The sequence below is a fragment of the Heterodontus francisci genome, chromosome 24 (genome assembly GCF_036365525.1).
Source record: "Heterodontus francisci isolate sHetFra1 chromosome 24, sHetFra1.hap1, whole genome shotgun sequence".
Lineage (NCBI taxonomy): Eukaryota > Metazoa > Chordata > Chondrichthyes > Heterodontiformes > Heterodontidae > Heterodontus > Heterodontus francisci.
The window spans coordinates 62,994,337-63,020,919 of record NC_090394.1 but is presented as its reverse complement, the minus strand read 5'-3'; the positions used below and the strand labels follow the sequence as shown (position 1 = coordinate 63,020,919).

Below are 26,583 nucleotides of genomic sequence, written 5' to 3'. Positions count from 1 at the left end.
TGTGGTGGGGAGCAAAGACAATGGCTTCAGTCTTCCCAATATTTACTTGGAGGAAATCTCTGCTCATCCAGTACTGGACGTTGGACAAGCAGTCTGACAATTTAGAGGCAGTGGAGAGTGAGATAGAGCTGGGTGCTTCAGTATACATGTGGAATCTGAAGCTGTGCTTTCAAATAATATCAGCAAGGGCAGCATGTAGATAATGGGCTCGATTTTACCGAGCTCCTGACATCAGGCTGTGTGGCGGGAGGGTCCGGAAGATCATTCTGGCAGAGGCCTGCCACGGAGCTCGACACCGGGAGGGCCAGGCCCAATCCTCCCAGTGGCAGCGAGGTTCCGTGGCGGCCACCCCCCCGCCACTGAGCGATGGGACCTCAATTTCAATATTTAAATTAATGAGATGAATAAATTTAAATCTACTTACCTTGAATCTTCCGGGCCCGCCACGATCTTTGGCACAGTGGCCAGCCATTCCCATGCCTTCGATTCCCCGCCTGGGGAAAGCAGGTGAGACACTGGTGGGGAGGTGGGAGAAGCTACGATTTTTACTGAGGGGTGGGGCAGACAGGGTCAAATAGCGTCATCAGTGTAGAGGATGGTGCGGAGGGGTGAACTTGCAACTTTGTGCAGTCTGGGGGGAGGGTCAGAATTCAAAGGTAAGTGTTTTGCGGGGGGAAGGGCAAATACTTACTGTAATTTTTATTGGGGGGGGTTGGAAAGGGGCATTATAATTTTGCTTTGTAAATTTTGGGGTGTTCACTTTAAAAATTCAAATTTGCCTGTAGGGCTGGCTGCTCTTTAAAAATGGCACCAGCGCCTGCGCACAGGCAGCTGATGCCATTGCTGACGTCAGACAGCCCGCCTCCTCCATGTGATTGGGAGGGCCAGGCCGCCCTGGCTATCTAAATGAGCCGGTGCGTGGGAGATCGCGGTGGCTCTTCAGTGTGCCACCCCCGTGTGCAGGCCACCATTTTTTGAGCTGGCCACTCGGAGCGACGGTGGGCTTTTAAAATCCAGCCCAATATCTTCCATTCATAAACATTGCAAATCAACTTACAAGATCCATTGTCATGGTGACGGTGCCCCTTTAAAATGTCAATTTTAATGCTGTGAAAATAATGCTCAAAGTTCTTCAGCATCCTCAGCTTGTTACTAAATGTTACCAAGGCACAATATCACTATTCTAATAGACTGAATGGCAAATATGGGAATATAAACATAGCAAATAATGGGCTTGTCCATTCATCAGTACATTTACAGTGTTCCTCAAGGAGGTGGATGTGAGCTGTGTGGGATTGCATAAGAATGACTGCCTGATGATCAATGTCATCTGTTATGTTAAAGACTTCTCAGGATGTTGCAAGCCCACTTGTCTGGCATCCAGCTCTACAGTTTGGATCTTTGCCCATTTCTTACTTGTTACGTAAGTGGTAGCATTCCAGCGAATTAAAAGGCAACAGGTATCTCGGTGCCCTCATCAGTTACTGTCACTTTGACTCAGATATGAGTATAGATTTACTGTATTCTTACATTTTTATCTAAATATAGATTTCACACAACAGGGAGTACTAAGATTTAGAGGGGACTCAAAGGGAGAGTTTACAGAAGGCATAACATCTGAATTATAAAGGTCTTTCTTGTGAGTAAAATGAATATATTTCTTTTTACAGCACAAATTTACAACATGTTATCAGACAACACTGAAGGGTTCAGATGGTGTCACAAACCATGAGAAGAAAGCTCACGATTTGTAAACCTCATTTGAGCTCTGAATGAGATTATGTCCTTGAAAGATACTCCAGTTTCTGCTAATTCACCTAACATATACAGGTGGAGTTCATTGGGGCAGTTCTATGCTTTTTTTTTTAAGCAAGCTTTCTTATCCCCTCAGCCACAGGTGGCGTGATGGTCAGTAATAGAACTCTGCAACTGAATCATATGCTTTGAATTACATAAATACTGGGTTTAATTTCACTGTATTTTGCAATCAAATTACTCATATTACTGTACAGAGAAAAACATTCCATAAAATCTTAAATAATTAAGCAAATAATAACAAAAACCTCATACATTCTACCAGCAATTCTAATATTTTACATAGAATTCAAAGCACAAAAACAGGCCAGTCAGCCTGACTGGTCTATGGCAGTGTTAATGTTCCATGGGAGCCTCCTCCCACCCTACCTCCTCTAACCCTATTCATTTCCTCCTCATGTGTTTATCTAGCTTCCCTTTAACTGCATCAATGATATTTGCCTCAGTTACTCCACATGGCAGCAAGTTCCACATTCTAACCATTGCCTGGGTAAAGAGGTTTCTCCTAACTATCTTATATTTATGACCCCTCATTTTGGTCTCCCCCACAATTGGAAACAACTCTCTATATCTACTCTATCAAATGCTTTCATAATTTTAACGACATCCATTAGGCCTTAAAGAACTCCACTAGTTTATTTAATACAATCAGTTACTTAATTATGTTATTTAATACCATCTGTAAACATGCATGTGCTCCAATGCTACAGTTGATTCCATAATTGACCACTTCATAGTCAGGATTAATCAAAATATTTAAATCATGTGAAGACACTATGCTAAGCTCTTTTCTTCCAGAAATCAATCGGCCCAATTTTAACTCTGTGCAAATGGATGGGTTTTGAATGTGTTAAAATATCACCCTATGGCACAGATTGTTAGGGTCTGGAATTCTATTAATGGATGATAAATACCCAGTAGTTCAAGGTAATAGGGTGAGCAGGTGTTGATTAGTTAATTGTATTCAAATGTGTATAGAGAAAGAAGAGCCAGCCAGCACTGGCTAGGGGTAATTAGGAGTGGAGAAGTAAGCTTTGTGACAAGCAATAAACAGTCGCTACCTAAGCATCCTGGTCTCAGCGTCTTCTTCACAAACAGGCTTGGAAGTTTTCTAACACAGATATTTTTGTCAATTTTAACTGAACATGCCCAATGTAAACCAGGCGGGTGGGCAGTTAAAAGGGTGCAAGTTACTAACATGTTCAGATCCTGACCATTTGTGAAATTAACTTGCAGGGCTTTGCAAGCAGATGAGATGGTCACCTAAGGAGGCGGGAGCCTCAAAAATTTATGCGAATTGGATCCAGGGCCCAGATGTAATTTTAAGTGAGACTTGAGCAGGGAATTTCCTGTGACTTTCCTGCTGCGCTGAAGCAGGTCTGTAGCTGGTGAGTAGACAGAAGAGGTTCTTCTGGTACATCTAAAACTGTCAGTGGGGGCAGGAGAAGAACTTACCTGAAGGTCAGTGTGCAGCCGAAGGCCATCTGATCTTCACTTACTGGCAATCATTCTGAGTCCTCTTCAAGCCTGTTCTGGCATTTAAATCAGGCCCAGTGGGTAGAATTGCCATGGCCTCATGTGGCCCCTGCCGGGATTGAAATTAACCCGCTAGAGTAATTTCTTGTCAAAAACCTTCTAAGTTAAAATTTTCTCCATTGTGTCTAAATCTAGGTGTGTTTCACCACATTCTCAGCATTATCAGCTTCCATTTAGAGGAGAGGAAAATAACTCAATTGGCTATTGCTAGAGACAGAGGATACTTCTAAGGGCTATCGTGGGTACCTATACTTTCAATCCAACAACTATCGCGAGAAAGCGAGGCCAGCAGTCTGACACAATTAATATCACCGAATTTAGCCAACTAGATAATTCATGAGCAACAAAGTTACGAGTGGGTCATAGTCTGCCTCCTGAGAGAAGATATTTATCATCTCACTGTGGGCTATGACAGGCCATAGGTGTGAATAAATAAAAACAGATATCACCACAGTCATCATACTGCTTGTGTAGTGTCAACCCTCCTTAAATGTTACTACATCAAGAAGTCTGCAGCACATACATTATATCAACCACCATTGCTCTGCTGTCATGTTACATTTGTGCATTTGCACAGGCAAGCAGAAATGATACTGAACACTGCTGAAAACAAGAAACTCATGAGGAATTGCCAATTTCACTGCTAAATTTCTACAAAATCGCATTTGGCTTGTGATCGTCTTTAATTCATCAGTTATGCAAGCTGCATTTGCACAGCACACCTCAGTATATTGGTGTTATCTCACATAAAAACATACAACCATAATTTCTGCAATCTCCTGCTTGAACTTTGGTGGAAAGCCGCAAGAAACTGCCATTTCTCCATCTCTGCCTTCCCGCCATTGTGACTTGGCCGAATTCAGGCAAGGGAATGCCCGCACTCCACTGGCGCAGTTTGTCTAACTTCAATGGCATTGGGATGTGAATGCCGTTGTCCTGCACAGTTTATAACTTAGCAGTGAATCTGATAGCAAGAAAGGTTTTGGATGAGAGTCAGTGTTAGGATGCATTAATGAAGCCTGGAAGTTAAAATCTCACAGGCCTCATGTTACATTTTCGCCAAAAGTTCAGTGCCTCCTTCAGCCCTCCACACCCGCCATTCCTACCCCAAGTTAAAATTGGGGCTAAGATTTTTATATATCATTATAATAAATGGATATTTTTCAACATTGAGAGTTTTACCCATCCACTGGAAGGAGGATAGAATGATACAAGTTATCAACGTCTGTTCCATAAGGAGCCATTTTGTGCCTACAGGAAGCAATCGATGCACTCCAGAATTGTTTATAGAGTTTAGGTAAGGTGTGGGTCTTTTAGAAAGGCTCAAAAGGTACTCAGGTGAACTGTCGCTGGCAAGTGTTTTGCTAAGGTCTTCCAAGTGCACAAATAATGAAATTTGCAGTTTAGCCAATGAACTCACCCCAACACACCCGTTTAAATAAGGACAGCTGACTAAAGATTCATGCACAGCATGCCCTCCTGACTCCCCATTCCCACCAGAACATAAAGGACCAGTACAAATGGGATGGAATCCAAGATTAACAGGGTTTGGCAACAAATTCTGACCTCACATTCCCAGCTGGAAATCAGGCTTTCCACCCTCTCCAGTCCTGTGAAATTTGAAGCCAACATCTGTAAGTTCTTAGGTGCTCACACGCACATGTTGCATTAAACAGAATCTTGGAGATTATATTGTGGTATTATCACATTAATGTCTTTTTTAAAATTCCATTTTCTGTTACCTTCATGTCTAAACAGCTAATAGAGGAATCAGCTGTGAAAATAACTTTGTGGTGATGAGGGAAGCCATTCGACCCATTCAGTTTATCCTTCCATAGAAACCTACATCACGGCCTCTAACTCTGGAATCATTCCAGAGTTTTTACCTTCGCCATTCCACTAAGGAGTCTATTCATCAACTTTCTTGCCATTCAGTGACCCAATTTTGCCAGTGCTTCTTGAATCAGTCCTGAACTTTTTTCATAATCATTCATGAGATGCAAGCATTGCTGGCAAGGTCAACATTTATTGCCCATACCTAATTGCCCTTGAGAAGGTGGTGGTGAGCTGCCTTCTTGAACCGCTGCAGTCGTGTAGTGTAAATACACACAGTAATGTTAGGGAGGGAGTTCCAGAATTTTGATGCAGCGACATCCAAGTCAGGATGGTGTGTGACTTGGAGGGGAACTTGCAGGTGGTGGTGTTCCCATTCATCTGGTGCCCTTGTTCTTCTAGGTGGCAGAGGTCACAGGTTTGGAAGGTGCTGTCGAAGGAGTCTTGGCAAGATGCTGCAGTGCCTGTAGATGGTACACACTGCAGCGACTGTCTGTGGGTACTGGAAAGAGGGAATGCTTAAAATGGGGAATGGGGTGCTGATCAAGTGGGATACTTTTTCCTATATGGTGTCGAACTTCTTGAGTGTTGTTGGAGCTGCACTGATTCAGACAAGTGGGGAGTATTCCATCACACTCCTGACTTGTGCCTTGTGGATGGTGGACAGCCTTTGGTGAGATCAGGAGGTGAGTTACTTGCCAATTCTTAGTTTGTACTGATGACCCCTTGCCTTGGAGCTATGTTTTAAATTGAAATATTGGCCGGAATATTACGCAGCCTCCAAAGTGTGGGATGGTGGTGGGGGGGGGGGGGGGGGGGGTGGTGGGTGCGTAAAATGGAGTGGGAGGCTCGGGGGACCCTTCCTGACCCACTCCAGCCTCCACCACCATTTTATGCATGGCAGCGGTGGCAAAAACCGGCCTGCCCACCCCATGCCAATCAAGGCCCTTAAGTTAGCGGCCAGTTAAGGGCCTCCGCCCGCTGCCATGGGGATTTTACCGTTGGGAAGTCGGTGGCCCAGGCCCAAGAAAAGCCACCTGTTAAAAGTAGGTGGCTTTCTGATGGCCTGGGAAGGGGGCCCTCATGATCAGGCACCCTGTGCCTGATGGAGGGCCGCCCGCGGATCCCCAACCACCCCGAATGCCTAACTCTTCCCCCACCGACCCACCAATCGACCACCCTTGCCTCGTTGGGGCCCAACCGAACACCCCCGGCGAGGCCCCAAAAACTTACCTTTTCCCGGGGCCGTCCTTCCTCTTCATGTGGAAGCTGGGTTGCAGTCCCATTAGTGGCCACCACTCCAGTGGTGCTGCTGGGACTAAGAGCTGCCAGCCCACTGATTGGCCAGCAGCTATATTAGGCAGGACTTCCGGGTCAAAGGGGTGAAAGTCCTGCCTCAGACCAATCAAGAGCCTGAGGACTATAAATTTCAGACTGGTTCCCCGGGCCAGGCGGAGGCGGGATTGCCACCGACATTTTGGTCAGTGGACGGCTCCTCTCTGACGAGAGTAAAATTCCGGCCATTGCTTCAGATTACCATTTTTATTTTACTTACACATTTTCACAAAGTACCATCTTATTCACCTTCTTTCAAGGTTGCATAGTGTAGGTTTTTCTAATACTTCTTTACTGACACCATAATAGGGGTTGATTTTAACTCGGTAATGGGATCAATACAAGAGGGGCCCAAAGCAGGCAGTACACCCAGAAACCAGGTATGGGGTAAGGCCCAGATAATTTTAATGGCTGAACCTCATTACAATTTTTCAGATCTGTTTCCTGCCTGAAGCCAGCGGGAATGATGCCATGACCAGTGAAATGGTGTCAGACGGCAATGAACAGGGTCCCTAGCATAAGGTAAGTGTGGGGGTTGGGGGGTGTGGGATTTGCAGTCCTGACCCTAGTGGGTGGAAGGAGAGGCAAGGCCAGTGCCAGGTGGGTGGGGGGAGGGGGGGGCAGAAATCTTCGGAAGGATCTGGGGTACCATCCCACTCCTCCTGGCCCACAAGAATGCCATATAAAAGCACCCATGTCCTGCAGTGGCCATTTTCTTCCCTCCTCTAAGGCAGGATTCCTTGACACAGCCAAGAATCCCACCAGAAGCCTCCAATATTATCCCAAATCAGGGTGAGCCTGGAAAATTGGCAGAGTCAATCACAGCACTGTCAGACAGACAGAAGTTACTGAGCGGCTTGCCTTGTTGCAGCCTAATTCCACCACAGTGGAAAATCCTGCTCTTATTGATTCCCATTTACTAGTCACCTTCAGATCAATCATCTTCAGGTTTCCTCAGGTCTGCAGCTACCCAGATATTTTTGGGTGCCATTGCAGAATTAAAATATGTTACATAAACAGCATGCATGATGGTGATCCATGGGTTTATAAAAAATAAACTGCTTGTGACCTGGGTGCAATAAGTTGTTTGCACCAGAGCAGTTAAAATTTAAATATCCTAAATGTCACCATTTAGTCTTAATAATTCATCACCATCAATCATCAGACTTGCCCTTCAACCACAGTTCCCCGAACAATGATTGGTTTCTGATGAAGGGTCACTGACCCGAAACGTTAACTCTGCTTCTCTTTTCACAGATGCTGCCAGACCTGCTGAGTGGTTCCAGCATTTCTTGTTTTTATTATATAATGATTGGTACCATCTGTCTTCTGCATCACATTAGAAACAAGCTATGAGTAAACCATATACAAAATGGATGTGCTCTTTTTAGTGATTTGTAGATAATGGCATAGTTTACAAAACTGGAGAAGAAATGTTATTAGGATTATGGTTTTCAATCAGCAACCTTGTTTTTATAAGGACAAATAAGCCTATAGCATAACTGTCGCTGAACTGATAAGTCAGGATAAATTGTTCATTTATTTTGTAACTGAGCAAAGCAAGCCAGTCCCAAAATATTATAGAATTCATAAAATCATACAGCACTGAAGGCCATTTGGCCCATCATGCCTGTGCTCTTTGAGAAAATGATCCAATTAGTTCCACTCCTGCTCCATCGCCCAGCAAATTTTTCCTTTTCCAGCACCTATTGAATTCTCTTGAGTTTTGTTGAAACCAGGACATCATTATACTGCCATACTTTCTCAGTGGAAAGATGAGTAGACGCAAGTTGGAAATAGTCATCTGTAACTGTAGTTTTTTTTGAATAAATAAAGTTTATTAATAAATTTAGAGGCAATCATAACACCCGTAGAAAACTTAGAAACTATGTCAAAACTTCTCAAGATGACTCTGCTTGGCAATGGCCCAGTCTTCAATGGAACGTCAAAATGTTTGCACAATAAACAGTATTACTCAGATCAGTGAAACAATAACTGATTTTAACAAGTGAGCCTTCAGATAACCCAGACTTCGAATGCATCAGCTGTTCACATGCCCTTCAACCTGGTCTTTATTCACTCCCCTCTCCACACTTGTGTTTTAAGCAGATTCTTTAAAAAAATAATACGCTTACAATTCTCTCCTTTCCCCCTTCCGGGTCTCCTGGCATTACACTCCAGTTTCCGTGCTAAGTGAACAGGCAATGGCCTGCTTCAAAGTTTCTTTAATTACCATTTTGACTTGGTGGCGAGAAAATGCATAAAAGTACCATCAGGTGAAAAAATCCTCACATGTTCCCTTCTCCCATGTGTGGAAGCACCAGGCTTTTTAGTCAGCGGCTCTGATCAGAAACCCACATTAAGGCAGGAACCCAAGTCCTACTATATTATTGTACATCTGGCCAGAGCTCTAATGTGCAGGAACAGTTCACATGAGTCAGCCTTAAGGGAGGCATCATCTGTCCTGCAAAATCTATCCCTTGCATTTTTTTTCTCTTCACATCCTAGCAGTTTGTCATTAATAGAGAATTAAATATGGAAGCTTTAAATATGGTGTTGTAGTTTTTCAGCAGAACTGTGAAGCATATACATCAGAAACTTACTTGTGCAGTGAAAGGAATGGAAGAACCTTCCTTTCCAATTGGCCGTAGCAACTTGTTTTTGCTTCAGGAATGTATCCATATTGTTCCATCATGGCAGAAGCAGCTGTTGTAATGATCCCAACACCATCTGTCACCCTTTCTGTAAGGGTATAGTCCCACTCATCGTACGACACAGAAATCAGCCCAGCTGGAAATTCCTCTGGTATGATGTCCGTGTTACCCGTTACCAAACTGGGCACAATCCAGATGAAACCATAGCCTGTAAGGCCCAGCGAACGGGCTTCCTCAAGTATGAAAACAGCTTCGTCTTTCGAGCAGTACAACAGAATGACCGACGACTGTATTTTCTTCAGTTGGATTTGAGCCTTTGAATCCCCGTCAACTGCATCTAATGTGATGGTGCTGAGTAGCTCCCAGCCCACAAAACTGTTTTCAACTGTAGTTTTTAATATACTAATAAACTCGTGGTATCCAGGGAAGGTGCTGGTTACAATGGAAAACACGTGCCAGTCATATTCTTCCATGATATTTAGCATCACTCCAACCTGTTGATGAATGGAAGCACCAAACTGGAAAAATGTCGACTTCTGATCCTGCAATTGGAATTAAGAAGTATTTTAATGGTAACATTTCGAAAACAAACACAGTCAGTAAGATTCACTGTATACATCAGTTAATGGAAAAGCCAATGGAAAAGTATACAAAAACTTTCATAGGCAAATTTAATGTGGTAAAATGACCCAAGGCACTTTGCAGAAACAATTTCAGCCAAAAGTTGACAGAGCCACATGAGAAAATATTAAAACAGGTGACCAAAAGATTGATCAAAAGGCAGGTTTTAAGGAGTGTCTTAAAGGAGCAGAGAGAGATAAAAAGGTTAACATCCCATTCAACAACACAGCAATCTGGTGTGGAACTGTTTTGATATTAAGCGGTAGGCGGGGCGGGGGGTGGGGTGGTGGCGCGCAGAGACAGTGGTGTTACTGAACTAGTAATCCAGAGTTCCAGGCCAATGCCCTGGGGACATGGGTTGAAATCCTACCATGGCAGTCTGGAATTGAAAGCTAGTCTCAGTAATGGTGCCACAAAACTACCATTGATTATCATAAAAACCCACCTGGTTCACTAACGTCCTTTAGGGAAGGAAATCTGCCAACTTTACCTGGTCTGGCCTACATGTTATTCCAGACCCACAGCAATGTGGTTGATTCTTAAATGCCCTCTGAAATGGCCTAGCATTACACTCAGGTGTCAAGGGCAATTAGGGATGGACCTTGCCAGTGATACCCACAACCAATGGAAGAATTTTTAAAAATCAGCACTATTCAACAGGTAATGGTTGACAAGTTTTCTTAACCTTTAAGCCCAAAGATCAATTTTTCATTAAGTAAAATGACTTTGCATTTGTAATAGTCACCATGCTCTCAATTGAGCCTATTAATCCTTCTTAACTCATTATGTCTTTCACTACAATTTGCTACCAGTACTTGGGCAGGAGCTTCTCAGCATCCATTCAAAGCATTTGGCAGCAATCACTGGCATTGGTTCAAGGGCAAAGAGTTTAAGATAATTTTAAAGCTGCATTGGAAGCATATACACAAATCCGCAAACTGCAACATGCGTTGCACCATTTGGCTGAAGCAAAGATACATAATTGCATCCAAAGGATCATAACTGGGTCAAGATTCAGATTCTTCTGTCCAGATTTAGGGCTAAACCAAAACACTCTGGATTCAAGATTTATCATTGGTAAAATCATTGCACTATAGATTTAATGTGATACTTCCTTCCCAATGTCATTTTGAAAGTATTAAGGGTGATTTTAACCCAGCTTGCGCAGTAGAAACTGTACATGTGGACAGTTACAATCATCCGTGGGACACCTATTGACATGCCCCACTGATCCCACAGGCTGCAATTTTAACCTGCTCTTCTGAGTAGGAGAGAAAGACACTTGGCAGAAACCAACAGGGTCCTTTTTTAAATATGAGGATCAGGTTCCGATGATGTAATTTGGGGCCCAACTGCTATTTTAACTGTGTGCCTAAACACAGGAAAGCAGTTGTGGCTTCCCCACCAGATCAACCTCGCAGGAAAGAGGAGTCAGGGCCAGAAGAGGACCAAAAAGGTAAATCATTTTTTAAAAACTTTTCCATTGGGACCAGAAGAATTAGGAGTCGACCCTGCAGGGAAAGGTTAGGGCTCCCCTACACCAGGACCCTCACCTACAAGTGGCTTATATAAGTGTCAGGGATTGTTCCTTCAGTCCGCAACAGCAACCTTCTGCCACCTGAACTCATGTTCCCCCTGCCAGCTAGCTGCCGTTTCACATCTGTTTTAGGTGGCTTCTGCCCCCACCAGCCCACTTCCTGCCCCAAGTTAAAATTGGGGTTATTTACACCAAACACTGGGAACTTTTAGTAAAATTTTGGATACACCTGCATCTTTAGTGAATGCCGGCAGGCTATTGAACGGTGAGAGAGCATGTCCACAATCACATTCTGGCCAACTTTTATATGTGTACACTTCTCATAGCATTTAAGTGTGAGCGACTGGTCTGTTTTCCCCCATCACTAACCCAGGAGCATTAAGAGCAACCCTGTGCTACCCTCATTGAGATCAGTCAATTTAACATACACCAGTGAATGAGCCTGTCTGTACAGCTATACAATACACTGAATAAGACCACAGAGCCATGGCAGAAATTTAATTCACTAGCCTTTTAGAAGACACAATAAATTTTAAAAATCAACATTTAAAATAAATTAAATTTTGGAAACAAATATTACATTCCAATGTTATTATTCCTCATGAATATCCATGTCACTGATATCCAACTTTCCCCTGAAAACTTGAGGCACTCCTGAGGAGTTTCTGTCCTAATTTCTTAAAGATTGCATCAGTAATCCAAATGACAAAGGTGCTACAGTATAGGTGCAGAAAACATATCTTTGTTGGTTTACATTATCCAAAATAACATGGTAGTAAATCAACAAACAAGTAAAAATGCAGAGATCTGGTGAGAGAGACAGAGATCTAATGATCTCACAGAATCTTTGGACTCCTTTCACGAATCTCTAGGATCTGGGCACCCCAGTTTCAAAATGTACGATCTATGTAATAATAGGTACTGGCCTTCCAAGGCTTATCTTTTACATAGAATTTACAGCACTGAAACAGACCATTCAGTTCAAAAGGTGTGTGCTGGCATTTATGCTCCACATGACCCTCCGCCCACCCTACTTCATTTAACCCAATCAGCATATCCTTCTATTCCTTTCTGCCTCATGTACTTATCTAGTTCCCTCTTAAATGCTAATTGCCTCAACTGTTTCATGTGGTAGCCCATTCCACATTCTAACCTCTCGCTGGGTGAAGAATCACAGAATCGTTACAGTGCAGAAGGCGGCCATTCGACCCATCATGTCTGTACCGTCTCTCTGAAAGAGCAATTAACTCAGTTCCATTCTCCCACTTAATTCCTTGTCAAATTTACTAGTAACAATCTTATATTTACGACCCCTAGTTTGGGAATTCACACACTAGTAGAAACATTTTCTCTACATCTATGCTATCAAACCCCTTCATAATTTGAAAGACATCTATTAAATCAACCCTCCACCTTTTCTTGCACAAAAGATGAAGCAATTCTGAACAGAAATGAGCATTACTTGGCAGCAGCTTACCCTGCCGGAAGCATTAAATGAACTACCCCAGCGCATGTAATGTAAAATTCTGAAGAATAAATTGTAATCGCTTCCCTCTGGAGGTTTCATCAGCTTTCTGATGTGTATTTCTATCACCCGTTTGATGAAATATTGGAAGAATAAACAGAGCATCTGTATATCGTTCATTCCAGACGACAAAGAAAATGGTGCTGCATATTGCAGATCTAGGTTTAGTAAGCACAACATATTGGCAAAGGATCTGCACATAACACATTTCACAGGATTTGACTCAATACAATCTGTATTGTAGCAAATTTGCAATGCAAATTAGATGCCATCAAATCCAATCGACTTTTGCCGGTGTTTCAAATGAATATGTTCCTGTTACAGTGCCCCCTGTCCAAGCATTTTTGCTTATATAAATAGATTGCGTGTTTTCATTTCAAAATCCATTTTATTTCTTGTGTATCTTTAACTGTATTCTTAAAGCCCTAACTTTTTTGCATTAAATGAAAAACATTTGCAAATCTCAGTTCTCGGTCTTCAACCTGTTCTGTGATCTCGCATATTGTATAATATGCTTATAAATGTCTTCTTTTAACTAAAAAAAATGTTGAGCCCAATTTCAACATAATTTTGATTTCTTGAATTCAAAACACTGGTTAGAAAAAGGAATGTGCAATTATACACATTATGTGATACAATTAACTTTTAATGAAATTAAAATCAACTCTACATTGTACTGGAGGTCAAAGAAAGCAATATGCGTCTGGGCTATTGAGATAATAAGACACTAAACATTTCCCATATGCCGAATAAATTGCAAGGTCGCAGGCTGGGTCGTGTGGGAGTGTGTGGGTGAGTGTGTGCTTGAGTTTCTGCCAAGTGCTCAGCAGTCCTGGTGAATTTCACTATTGTGCTGTGTTATTTTCTCGAGTGTTTGTTTTGCACAATTTCAAGGTTAGCATGAGCAAAACTTGGTCTAAGCTAGTATGTGCCATGTTAGATGAGGCTTTGCTCACCTTCAAAGTGGAATTTCGAGATCGGAGGGATGCTGTATTTTATAGTTGGTTAGTAGATATCAGACGACCATCTTTTTTGCATTTTTCTTGGTAGTGTGTTAAATTTTCTCTGGTAAAGTTGGTGCATTGTCACATGCCTGTATTTCTCGGTGGGTCAGCTCTATTTTTAAGTTTTCCGGTTGGCAACAGCTTCTTGCAGTATTACATGGATTGAATTTAATTTCTTAAACAAAGCAATGAGGGTGGGACAGGAGAATTGGCTATGAAACTCTTTCACCCATGGGACTTGAGGTACATTCAATCCTAAATGAAAGCCTTATGTTCCTGAAAACTGTTAAGGGCTCTAAATGAAATGAGATTAAACAGCCTAAATCTAGCTCCAACTGACATAGTCCAATGAGCACAAAATTATGCTCAGATATGGCACAAATGAGCGTTGTATTTCATTAAGAGAGGCCATAACGGCAGACTATGTTGTAAATGGGAATGGCATGATAGTGCAGATGGGATGAATTCATCTAGGTTTTATGAATATTAGCAAGTCAGCACAAGCAGTTGAAGGGAACAATATATTATGTGAACAGATCTATAACTAATGTTCCCCTTTTTTCCCAAGTTATCCATTAGAATTATTCATCCATTAAGGGGACAAGCTAATCAAGATTGGAGACTATACACATCATTATGAGATGTTATAATCTCTACCATCAGAGCAATGTCGGGTCTGATCTAAAAGTGAAGAGTGTGGTCATTAGGTGGAAAATTGAATAATTAAGGATAGGACCTCTGATCACTATATAAAAATTTAATAGGATGAAATTTTCATCTTTACTACCTGGACTGTATGACAGGCAGATCGCCCGCCTTTTATAGAACCTATTTGAATTTTCATTCTATTGAGGTCTTTGACATAATATACTGTCCCCTTCAACTGCTTGTGTTAACTTGCTAATATAACTTGCTATATACTCAGAAGAATTCATCCATCTACACTTCCATTCCATTCCCATTTGCCACGCAATCTGTCATTATGGCCTGTCTTAATGAAATTCTATTGATTTCAATAGAATGAAAAGTAAACAGATTTTAGAAAATCTGCCATATTATCACCCATGTGGTAAAGATAAAAATTTACCCTAGTGTTCCCTAAAACGTTAATTTGCACCCTACTTTTATGCAGGTGTTTATGTGTAAAATAAATCCTGGCGAGGGGTGAGAAATGATAGCACACAATTCCAAGGGATTGCACAGCAGGAAGAGGAGATAAGGTAAATTCTGGAAACTAACTGAGCTAATACTGCAGAAGATGGGAGACACCGGATGACTGCACCACAAATGGTTTGTGCTGACGTACAAAGACCAGAAATAGTTTATGAGGAGATCCTTACTTGAGTATAACAGCAAGGAAAAAGTGGACAGCAGGGAACTCATTGTGTTTCTCATTCTTCTCACCTTCATACAAGCCAGAAGCAAGAAAAATGCTGCAGAGAGTAGCAGCCAGTGCCAGGACCTTCACAACCTGGCACCCTCAGTGTGGATTGGCCTGCTCTGGAATAACTCGTTTACTCGCATCCACCAGCCCAGATAAAGTAAGAACATAAAAAAATAGGAGCAAGTTTTTAAAAATTATTTATTCACAGGATGTAGGTGTCACTGGCAAAACCAGCACTTATTGCCCATCCTTAAATGCCATTTGAGAAGGTGGTGGTGAGCCACCTTCTTGACAACTGAGTGGCTTACTGGGCCACTACAAAAGGTAGTTAAGAGGCAACCACATTGCTGTGGGTCTGGAGTCATAGATAGGCCAGAGCAGATAAGGATAGCAGATTTCCTTCTCTGAAGAACATTAGTGAACAAGATGAGTTTTTAAATGACAATCTAATAGTTATATGAACATCATAACTAATATTAGCTTTGTAATTCCAGATTTATTTAATTAATTGAATTTAAGTCCCCCAGCTGCCATGGTAGGATTTGAATTCTTATTGCCGAATCATTAGTCCAGACCTCTGACTTACTAGCCCAATAACATAACTACTAAGCTACTATCCCCAGTGACATATGGCCCCTCGAAGCTGCTACACTATTCAGTAAGATCATGGCAGAATTTCTATATCAAATCCACTTTGTTGCCCTATTCTCATAATCCTTGATTCCCTTTGTGCCCAAAAATCTAGTCTTGAACATACTCAATGATTGAGCATCACAGCCCGCTGGGGTAGAGAATTCCAAAGATTCAGAGCTCTCTGTGTGAAGAGGTTTCTCCTCATCTAAGTCCTAAATGGCTGGCCCCTTATTGTGAGACTATGACACCTGGTTCTAGATTCTCCAGTCAGGGAAAACAACCACTCAGCACCTACCCTGTCAAGGCTTCTAAAAACTTTATATGCTTCAATGAGGTTATCTCTCATTCTGCTAAACTCCAGCGAGTGTATGCCCATTCTACGCAATGACTCAGAGTGATACAGAGGCGGTGATTTTCAACTTCCCATTTGGAGAAGTAACCTGGTGAAGTGGATCACCCACCCGTTGTAGAAACTGTCTCATTTGAATTCCCCTAGATAGGGATTGACAAGGGATTCCCAACTCATAAGCAAGCTGGAGGATGAGGTGTTGGAGGCAAATCATTAGGTACCAGTGGGAAGTTTAGAAGATATCAGACCCTGGCGGTTAAACATTCATCCTATGATCTCAGGGATCCTATCATAAAAAGGCAAAAGCCTGCAGAACAGCAGAACTATATGGTGCTACTGCAAAAACTCTCCAAAGATGCACAGCAGATAGCAGGGATAGTAGCAAAGTCAAATATCATCCTTTGTGGCCCAATCAGAGAAGGCTTCTCTAGAAAACGGGCAATCCTGGATTGAATAGCAGTTCCAGGAACATCTGTACACATCCCACAATATACATTGGCTTCCTGGCATGTAATTCCATGGACATATTGAGGAATGCTCTTTTGGGGCTATTCTTCCTGCTAGCTGGCTATCAGTAGGCAAGCCCAGACCTTTCATAGTGCTTCCTCGTGAGCCTTGCTTCTTGGATTGCCTACTGTTCCTCCTCCAACAAACCAATCATAGACCGGGAATCCCCATGGAGATGCCCACTTTGTGGCCTTCCTCTTCAGTTTAGGGAAATTCCCCAAACAAGAAAGACTTCTAAATAAGCCTCAAAAATAATGTGAAAAAACATACCCAAAAAGATCAGACAAGAGCAAGTCATAAATAATTCTTTACACCAGCACAATGAAACACAACAATTTGTCTTAAGGATTCCAACAGCAGCCATCCTCAATTAGCATTCACAATTTCAGTGCTCTCAGAGCAGTCGGGCCAAAATCAGCTAACTCAGAACAGACCAAGGACCTTCATGATCTGAATGGCTCAGTATCATACCGAGTGGTGCATTTATCAACTTAGCCATCTGAGAAACCTGACTAATTATTAATGAACAAAGTTTGCTGAATTGAACACTATCCACTAGTGTTTGCTATTATGAACAGCTTTGAGAATTGGCAAAACATGCCTTTGAAACGAGCAAGAACAAAGTACGAGTGATATACATTAGTTCTGCAACACTAAAGTTTCACCATTACACAAGCTACAACCAAAAAAACCAAAGTAGCTATGCTATTAAACTCATAAATATTATTAACTACTTGATGCCTTTCCCAGTTTGCAAAAATTATACACACTTTCTATCTCCAAAAAATACCATTTTAGAAGTTGGTATTGAATAATATTATACAGCATTCTTTAAAGAAACACTAAACATATGGAACCATTGAATTTTTCTAAAAGTGTTTTCTTTTGGTGTAGAAATAGGTCAACAGCCTTCAGGTTAATCAATCGAAAGTAAATGTGAACTCAAAGGGGAATAGCATTGTACATGATAAATAGCACAATGGATGACATTTCAACAAAAGTTGTCCGTCCTTTTCGGTTTTAATATAGTATGAACAAGCTGTAAAACTAAACAATGCAATCAATACAATTAATTCACTGACAAAAAGCAGAACAATGTCATTGAATTAAAACTTACATTGCTCTAAAATCAAACATTGAAGAAACTCCAGGTTTTCACACCTCTCTAGATTTAAATGTCAGGATTTGTTGTAATTCACCTTGGGCTGAATTTTCAGGGCCCTCCGAAGGCGGGAACAGAGACCACGGTGGGGGTGTGGGGGGGTGCCCCGAAATTACCAGTGCCAGGCGGCATGTCAGTTGCAGGAAACGTCCTTGGCACCAGACATATTGGAGGAGACGGGTTCAGGCCCCAGGAAGGCAGCTTGCCCCCACGAGGTGGGCAGGCAATTAGACTCATTAAGAACCTTGTTAAACATAAGTTTAGGAGGCGGATTTTCTAATTGGTCTCTAGTTTCCTGAAGTGACGAGATGGCAGATCAACTTCCTGGAGGTGGACACCCAGCGGCATGCCAGGGTGCCAGCACTTCTGGCAGGCCAACAGGCCAACAGGCCCTCCCTGCCTCTCTGGGTGGGGGCACAGCCAAAGGTCACCCTGTTGAGGGGTTCCTCCCCTACAGTGATGGTTTGGCTGCCTTTTCATTTTTTTTATTAACGTTTTTAAAAAGTGGCTGAGAGGGCATCTTCTTGTTGAGGCACCCTCCCAGTTACTTATCTTGTGCTGCAGCCAGGTGCTCCTCTGAAGGTGGGAGGCTTTTGATTGGCCCTCCAACTTCAAGAGCTCACCCACTGCCCTTAACTGGACAGGAAACCCGTCTCCATGCCAATTAAGGGCTCACCCACATGAAGATCTTAACTTTAATCAGTTTCCCCCCGAGGCAGATTTCTGACTTGAAAACAAACCTGACTCCTATTTCCTGCCTCCGTGACAAATCAGCCTTAGCACTTTATACTTAAAAAGAGTCAAGGCTATTATAACATAATGTAGTACTTTGTTTTGAGGGGCACAACTAAGTGCCCTTTAAGTGGGAAATTAAATAATTTTCTGCCCAATTGGTACTCAATGTCAGCAGCAAGCACTCCAATGTTAAGAATAGAAAGTATCAGATGCAAAGTAAAGCACGCTCAGCTTTGACCCAATAAGTGTGTCTTAACTCAAGGTCAGAACCACACCAGTAATAGCTATAGCCACTCTGACAATGCCAATTTAATAGCAATTATTGGAAAAATATGGGTAGCTTTGTGATCCAGATATATACACAATAAGACTGTCAAGCTCATATCATTAAAGTTAGTTACAGCCATTAGAGAGTGGAGATTTTCAGCCCCTCGACACCCAAAATGAAAGGGCAGTATGTTTACCCACTCTGTCTTCCCAGTCCTCACTAACATATGGAATCTTAGGCACTGAACAACTTTCCACATTAACAGCTTTGCAATGAAATATTTCGTTCCATGATGCGAGCACCAAAAGAGGTAAGGAATAATACATGACAAAGTTTACCCATTAAATAAACAAGGTGCAAGAGTGCAGTGAGCATGACTGTTCTAATCACTAAGATTGATTCACCAGCCTCTACTGCTCCCACTTACCTTTTTCTCTCAAGCCAACAACAACAATTTGCAATTATATAACGCCTTTAATACAGTAATATGTTGCAAGCTGCTTCACAGGGGCATTATGAAAAAAACATTTGGCACCGAGCCACATCGTTTGATATTAAGAGAGAAGATTGGTTAGAGAGATAGAAAAGTGAAGGGCATAGGAAGGAAATTCAAGAGCCTAGGCCCAGGCAGCTGAAGGCACGGCTGCCAATGGTAGAGCGATTCATACCGGGGATGCGCAAGAGACCAGAATTGGAGGAATGCAGAAATCTGAGAGGGTTGTAGGATTGGATGAGATTACAGAGATGGGAAGGGGCAAAGCTATGGAGGGATTCAAAAAACAAGGATGAGAATTTTAAAATCAAGGCATTGTCAAACTGAGAGCCCAGCGAGCAAAAGTGTGATGGGTGAATGGAACTTGGTGCGAGTTAAGCCATGGACAGCAGAGTTTTGGATGAGTTCAAGTCTATGGAAGGTGGAAAATGGGAGGCAGGCCAGGAGAGCATAGGAGTAGTCAAAGCTAGAGATAACAAAGGCATGGATGAGGATTTCATCAGCAGATAAGCCAAGGCAGGGGAAGAGATGGGCAACACTATGGAGGTGGAAGTGGGTATCTTAGCAATGGAGTGGATATGTGGTCAGAAGTTCAACTCAGAGTTATATAGGATGCCAAGGTTGTGAACAGTCTGATTCAGCCTCAGGCAGTGACCAGGGAGAAGGAAGGTGTCTGTAGCTAGGGAACAGAGTTTATGGCAGGGCCCAATGACAATTTGGTCTTCCCAATGTTGGAGGAAATTTCTGCTCATCCAGAAAACTCTGCCCCAGGCTTACCCCTGCCCGAACTTTGAACCAATGTCTTTCTGGTTTCTTCCCGATCTCATATTGCCCATGAGACCCACCTCCTGCTCTCTTGTCACAATTCCCACTAAACTACTGGGCATCCAATTTTTCTTCTTGTTCCCTATGTTATGTCACGCTCAGGCAAGAATAAATTATGAACGATAAAATGAACTGATGAATTGAACTCAAAACAGACACCTTTTGCCACAGAACAAGATGGAGTAAGAGGTCAGGTGACCTCTCCTGTACTGCGAATACACATGGTAACTGCTGGAACCCTGACCAAATCATGTGTGATCAAGTGTTGAAGAAAGCATTGGAAATGTAAAAGGCCCATTCAATGTTAATGGGTACCCTTCTTTAACAAGTTGGGGCGAACAATGACTTGGCAGACATGAAGACTCCAGACTCAAACTCAGGATAATGCTTGTGAAAAAACACAACTTTATCAAGATGGCATAGAGATGAGCAGCATCCAAACCCATTGTCTAACAATGGCCACGCCAAAAAACGCCATTTATGAAAACACAATTGGAGAGAAACTTGGGAGACCCAAGGCTCGGGACCAGAAGCGATGGCGGTGAGAGCGTTCTGTTCTGTTCAGTGGACCTGCTTGACCAACAAAAATCAAAGTGTGACATCACAGGAGAGCTGGTAAGAGATTGGTGGGTATTTCCTCTGTGTCTCTTTTTGCTTTGGCCAAGTGATTTAAATCAGGAGATGTCATTATAGGTTAAGACTACACTTAAATAATTCTTTTTTTTAAATACTGAGATCCAAATTAATTAATTAAATAGAATAGAGATGGCTGGGCAGGCGATGTATTGCAGCTGTAGTATGTGGGAGCTGTTGGACGCCGGTGCAATCCACAGTGACCACATCTGCAGGAAGTGTTAGGTGCTCGTGGAACTTCGGCTCAGAGTTGATGAGCTGGACTACGAGCTGCGGAGACTGCGACACATCAGGGAGGGGGAGAGTTACCTGGACACTGTGTTTCAGGAGACAGTCACAACCCCTTAGATTAATTACATCCAATCTGGACTGTGGTCAGGGACAGGAGGTTGTGACTGTGAGGGAGGCAGGTATGGGGATCCAGAATTTAGTTTTGGAGGAGCCTCAGCCAATGCCCTTATACAATAGGTACGAGGTTCGCTCCCAGTGGATGAGGGCACAGACTGTAGGGAGGATGAGTGAACTGACCACAGCATTGTGGTTCAGAGTGTCATTCAAGTGGGGGGAAGAAAAGACAAATGTAGTTGTAATAGGGGATAGCATAGTTAGGGGAATAGATACTGTTCTCTGCAGAAAAGATAGAGAGACCCGAAGGCTGTGTTGCCTACCTGGTGCCAAGGTTAAGGACATCTCTTCTGGGCTCGAGAGGAACTTGGAGTGGGAGGGAAAGGATCCAGTTGTCGTGGTCCACGTAGGTAGGAGTAGGAAAGAGGTTCTGCGGAGTGACTATGAGCAGCTCGGAGCTAAATTAAAAAGCAGAACCACAAAGGTAATAATCTCCGGATTACTACCTGAGCCACGTGCAAATTGGTATAGGAATAAATAAGATTAGAGAGGTAAATGCGTGGCTCAAAGATTGATCTGGGAGAAATGGGTTCCGATTCATGGGATACTGGCACCAATACTGAGGAAAGAGAGAGCTGCTCCATTGGGATGGGCTTCACTTGAACCATGCTGGGACCAGTGTAGGCGAATTGTATAACTAGGGTTGTAGATAAGGCTTTAAACTAAACAGTGGGGGGGAGGGTTCAATTGAAAGGAAGTTTAAAAAGTCAATAAGTAACGAGAGAGCAGAGGTGCAGGGTAGTGAAGGGGCAAACATTAATCAGAGTGTGACAGGAAGGGACAGAGAATACAAGCATAAGAGTACAGCAGAAATTGGGACAAGAGTAGGTAAAAGTGGTAAAAAGTCAAAGCTTAAGGCTCTTTATCTGAATGCACGTAGCATTTGTAACAAGATAGATGAGCTGACGGCACAAATAGAAATAAATGAATACTATTTGATAGATATCACTGAGACGTGGTTACAGGATGAGCAGGACTGGAAACTCAATGTTCAAGGATATACGATGTTCCGGAAGAATAGGCAGAAAGGAAAAGGACATGGGGTAGCTTTTTTATTAAAGAAAGGGATCAATGCAGTTGTAAGTAATGATATAGATGTAATAGATCGTGATGCAGAATCAGTTTGGGTGGAAATAAGGAATAGCAAGGGAAAGAAATCACGGGTGGGAGTGGTCTATCGGCCCCCGAGGAGTTGTCTCTCTGTCGGACAAAATATTAATCAGGAAATAATGGAGGCGTGTAAGAAGGGTGCTACAATTATCATGGGTGATTTTAATCTGCATATAGACTGGACACATCAAATTGGCAAGAGTAGCATGGAAGACGAATTTGTAGAGTGCATCAGGGATTGTATCTTAGAACAATATGTTGCAGAACCAACCCAGGAACAGGCTATTTTACATTTGGTAATGTGTAATGAGGTAGGATTAATAAGAGATCTCATAGTTAAGGCTCCTCTAGGAGGAAGCGATCATAATATGGTAGAATTTCAAATTCAGTTTGAGGGTGAGCAACTCGGGTCTCAAACCAATGTCTTCAGCTTAAGTAAGGGCAATTACAGAGATATGAAGGAAGAGTTATATAAAGTGGGCTGGGAAAATAGACTGCAGTAGAAGGTCAGTAGAAGAGCAGTGGGAGACATTTAAGCAGATATTTCATAACACTCAGGAAACATTTATTCCAGTCAGAAGGAAGGACTCGATGAGAACGATGAACCACCCGTGGATAACTAAGGAAGAGTATCAAATCAAAAACAAAGGCGTACAAATCGGCAAAAGCTAGTGGGAGGCCAGAGGACTGGAAATTTTTTAAAAACCAGCAGCAGATGACTAAAAAACTAATAAAGAGGGAGAAAATTGATTCTGAGAGTAAATTGGCAAGAAATATAAAAACAAACAGTAAGAGCTTCTACGGGTATATAAAAAGGAAGAGAGTAGCTAAAGTAAGTGTGGGGCTCTTAGAGGATGAGACTGGGGAATTAATAACAGGGAACAGGGAAATGGCAGATAATTTAAACCAATATTTTGCATCGGTCTTCATGGTGGAGGACACGATAAACATCCCAACAATAATAGATGAGCAAGGTGTAAATGGGGGGGAGGAACTTGTAACAATCTCTATCACAAGGGAAAAGGTGCTGGACAAACTGATAGGACTAAAGGCAGACAAGTTGCCAGGACCTGATGGCCTGCATCCAAGGGTTTTAAAAGAAGTGGCTGCAGAGATAGTGGAGGCATTGATCATAATATACCAGAACTCACTGGATTCCGGTAGGGTACCAGCGGATTGGAAAACCACTAATGTGACACTCCTATTTAAGAAAGGAGGGAGACAGAAAGCAAGAAACTATAGACCAGTTAGCTTAACATCTGTCATTGGGAAAATGCTAGAATCCATTATTAAAGAAGAACTAGCAGGACATTTAGAAAAACATAATGCAATCAAACAGAGTCAACATGGTTTTATGAAAGGGAATTCATGTTTGACAGAGTGTAGTGTATCCAAATTTGCTGACAATACAAAAATAGGTGGGAAGGCATGTTGTGATGAGGACACAAAGAATCTGCAAAGGGATATAGATAGGTTCAGTGAGTGGGCAAAAACTTGGCAGATGGAGTTCAATGTGGGAAAGTGCGAGGTCATCCACTTTGGTAGGAAGGATAAAAAGGCAGATTATTATTTAGATGGAGAAAGACTACAAAATACTGCAGTACCAAGGGATCTAGGTGTTCTTGTACATGAAACACAAAAAGTTAGCATGCAGGTGCAGCAAGTAATTAGGAAGGCAAATGGAATTTTGGCCTTTATTGCTAGGGGGTTAGAGTTTAAAAATAGGGACGTCTTGTTACAACTGTACAGGGTGTTGGTGAGGCCATACTTGGAGTACTGCGTATAGTTTTGGTCCCCATATTTAAAGAAGGATATACTAGCATTGGAGGCAGTTCAGAAAAGGTTCACTAGGCTGATTCCTGGGATGAAGGGGTTGTCTTATCAAGAACGGCTAAACAGGATAGGCCTTTATTCATTGGAGTTTAGAAGAATGAGAGGTGATCTTATAGAAACATATAAGATTTTAAGCAGGCATGCCAGGGTAGATGTTGAGAATATGTTTCCACTGGTGGGGGAGTCTCAAACTAGGGGACATAGTTACAGAATAAGGGGGCACACATTTTAAAACTGAGATGCGAAGGAATTTCTTCTCTCAGAGGGTGATGAATCTCTGGAATTCTCTGCCTCAGAGAGTTGTGGAGGCTAGGTCACTAAATGTATTTAAGGAGGAGGTAGATAGATTTTTGAAATCTCGGGGAGTAGAGGGATATGCGGAGCAGGCCCGAAAGAGAAGTTGAGGCCTGGGACAGATCAGCCATGATCTTATTGAATGGCGTGGTAGGTTTGAGGGGCTGAATGGCCTACTCCTGCTCCTATTTCTTATGTTCTTATGACCTGGCAGAAAACAAGTCTGATAAGGAGTTTTTAATAAGGGACATTTTCTGTGCAAAAAACCAGCAAGCCAGAAGCCAGAAGGAAGAGAGACCCATCCCAGCAAGAAGGAGGACCCTGTCAGAATACCATCTGTAAACTACCTAGAGGCAGAAGCAAATAACGAATACGACACCAGAGTTAAGGTAGATCTATTAAAAGAACTAACACTTTAAAATAAAATAAATAAAATATAAAATAAAGAAAATAAAATAATTAAAATAAATACCTAAAACACATATCTGTGTAACAAGAAAAGTATAACTTTAATTAGAGGTGGTACGAGCATTTAATAAGAACAGTAAATTCTAATATACATAGGAATTATTTTAAGTTAATTAGGAAGGTAATTAAAGTAAATTAACTAATAGCATAAGTACCAATGGCAGGACAAGTGTTATAATGTAGCTGTAGTATGTGGGAGCTTTTGGATGCCTGGGCTATCCAGGACAAACATGACTGCAAAAAGTGTAAGCAGCTAGAGGAATTCCGGATCAGGATTATTGATCTGGAAGCCAAACTGCAAACACTGCGCAACATAAGGGAGGGGGAGAAATATCTGGACACTTTGTTCCGGAAGATGGTCACACCTCATAGAACGGGGTCATCTGTTTTGGTCAGCAGGAGGATGTGACCATGCGTGAGGCAGGTAAAGGGACCGAGCAGACAGTAGTGGAGGAGCCTCAGAATTTGCACTTGTCAAACAGGTTTGAGGTGCTCTCAACCTGTGTGGACAAAAGCGAGGTCTGCAAGGTGGATGAGCAGACTGGCCATTGCACTGTGGTACAGGAAGCCATTCAAGTGGGGGGAGCAAAAAGAATGTAGTGGTGGTAGGGGTTCGTATAGTGAGGGGGATTGACACTGTTCTGTGCAGCCGAGAGCGTGAGTCCAGAAGGCTGTGTTGCCTACCCGGTGCCAGGGTTCGGGACATCTGCTCAGGGCTGGACAGGAACTTGGAGTGGGAGGGGGAGGATCCAATTGTCGTGGTCCACGTAGGTACCAATGCCATAAGTAGGACTAGGAAAGAGGTTTTGTTTAGACAGTATGAGGAGCCAGGCACCAAATTCAAGAACAGAATCTCAAGGGTAATAATCTCTGGATTATTACCTGAGCCACGTGCCAATTGGTAGAGGGCACATAAGATCAGTGAAATGAATTCGTGGCTGAAAGACCGGTGTGAGAGAAGTGGGTTTCAGTTCGTGGGGCACTGGCACCAGTACTGGGAAAAATGAAGGCTGTACCACTGGGACGGTCTGCCTCTGAACTGTGCTGGGACCAGTGTTCCAACAAACTGTATAACTAGGGAAATAGAGAGTGCTTTAAACTAAACAAGGAGGGTGAGGGATCAAGCTTGGGTAGATGTAGCAAATCAAGGGGTAGAGTCAAGGCAGGAGAGCAGAATAGTAATATGGGAAATGAAGGTCAGAGAATGGCAGGAAGGGGCAGAGAGAAAAAACCTAAGAACACACCAACAGTCAAGACTAGATGTTACAAAGATAACAAAACGACAAAGCTAATGGCTCTGTATCTGAATGCACAAAGCATTCATAACATAGTAGATGAACTGATAGCGCACATTGAAGTAAATAAATATGATCTGATAGCCATTCCGGAGATGTGGCTGTAGGACAACAAGGATTGAGTCCTGAATATTGAAGGGTATATGACATTGAAGAAAAATAGGAAGCTCGGTAAAGGTGGAGGGGTAGCACTGTTAATCAAGGATGGCATTGGTGCAATAGTTGGCAATGACTTTGGTTCAGGAGATCCGGATGTAGAATTGGTTTGGGTGGAGATGAGGAATCATAGGGGAAAGAAATAACGAATAGGAGTGGTCTACAGGCCCCCT

At 42.5% G+C, this 26,583-nt stretch overlaps 1 protein-coding gene across 5 annotated transcripts in view; it reads right to left on the bottom strand.

Moving 5' to 3' along the window:
- The window catches only part of grin2aa (glutamate receptor, ionotropic, N-methyl D-aspartate 2A, a), a 338,560-nt gene that overhangs the window by 197,455 nt on the left and 114,522 nt on the right, over positions 1–26,583 (bottom strand). For all 5 annotated transcript variants that reach the window (XM_068056407.1, XM_068056404.1, XM_068056406.1 and 2 more), the window contains exon 3: positions 9,123–9,715. In XM_068056407.1, the coding sequence (XP_067912508.1) occupies positions 9,123–9,715 (593 nt within the window). The remainder of the gene's footprint in view (positions 1–9,122; positions 9,716–26,583) is intronic.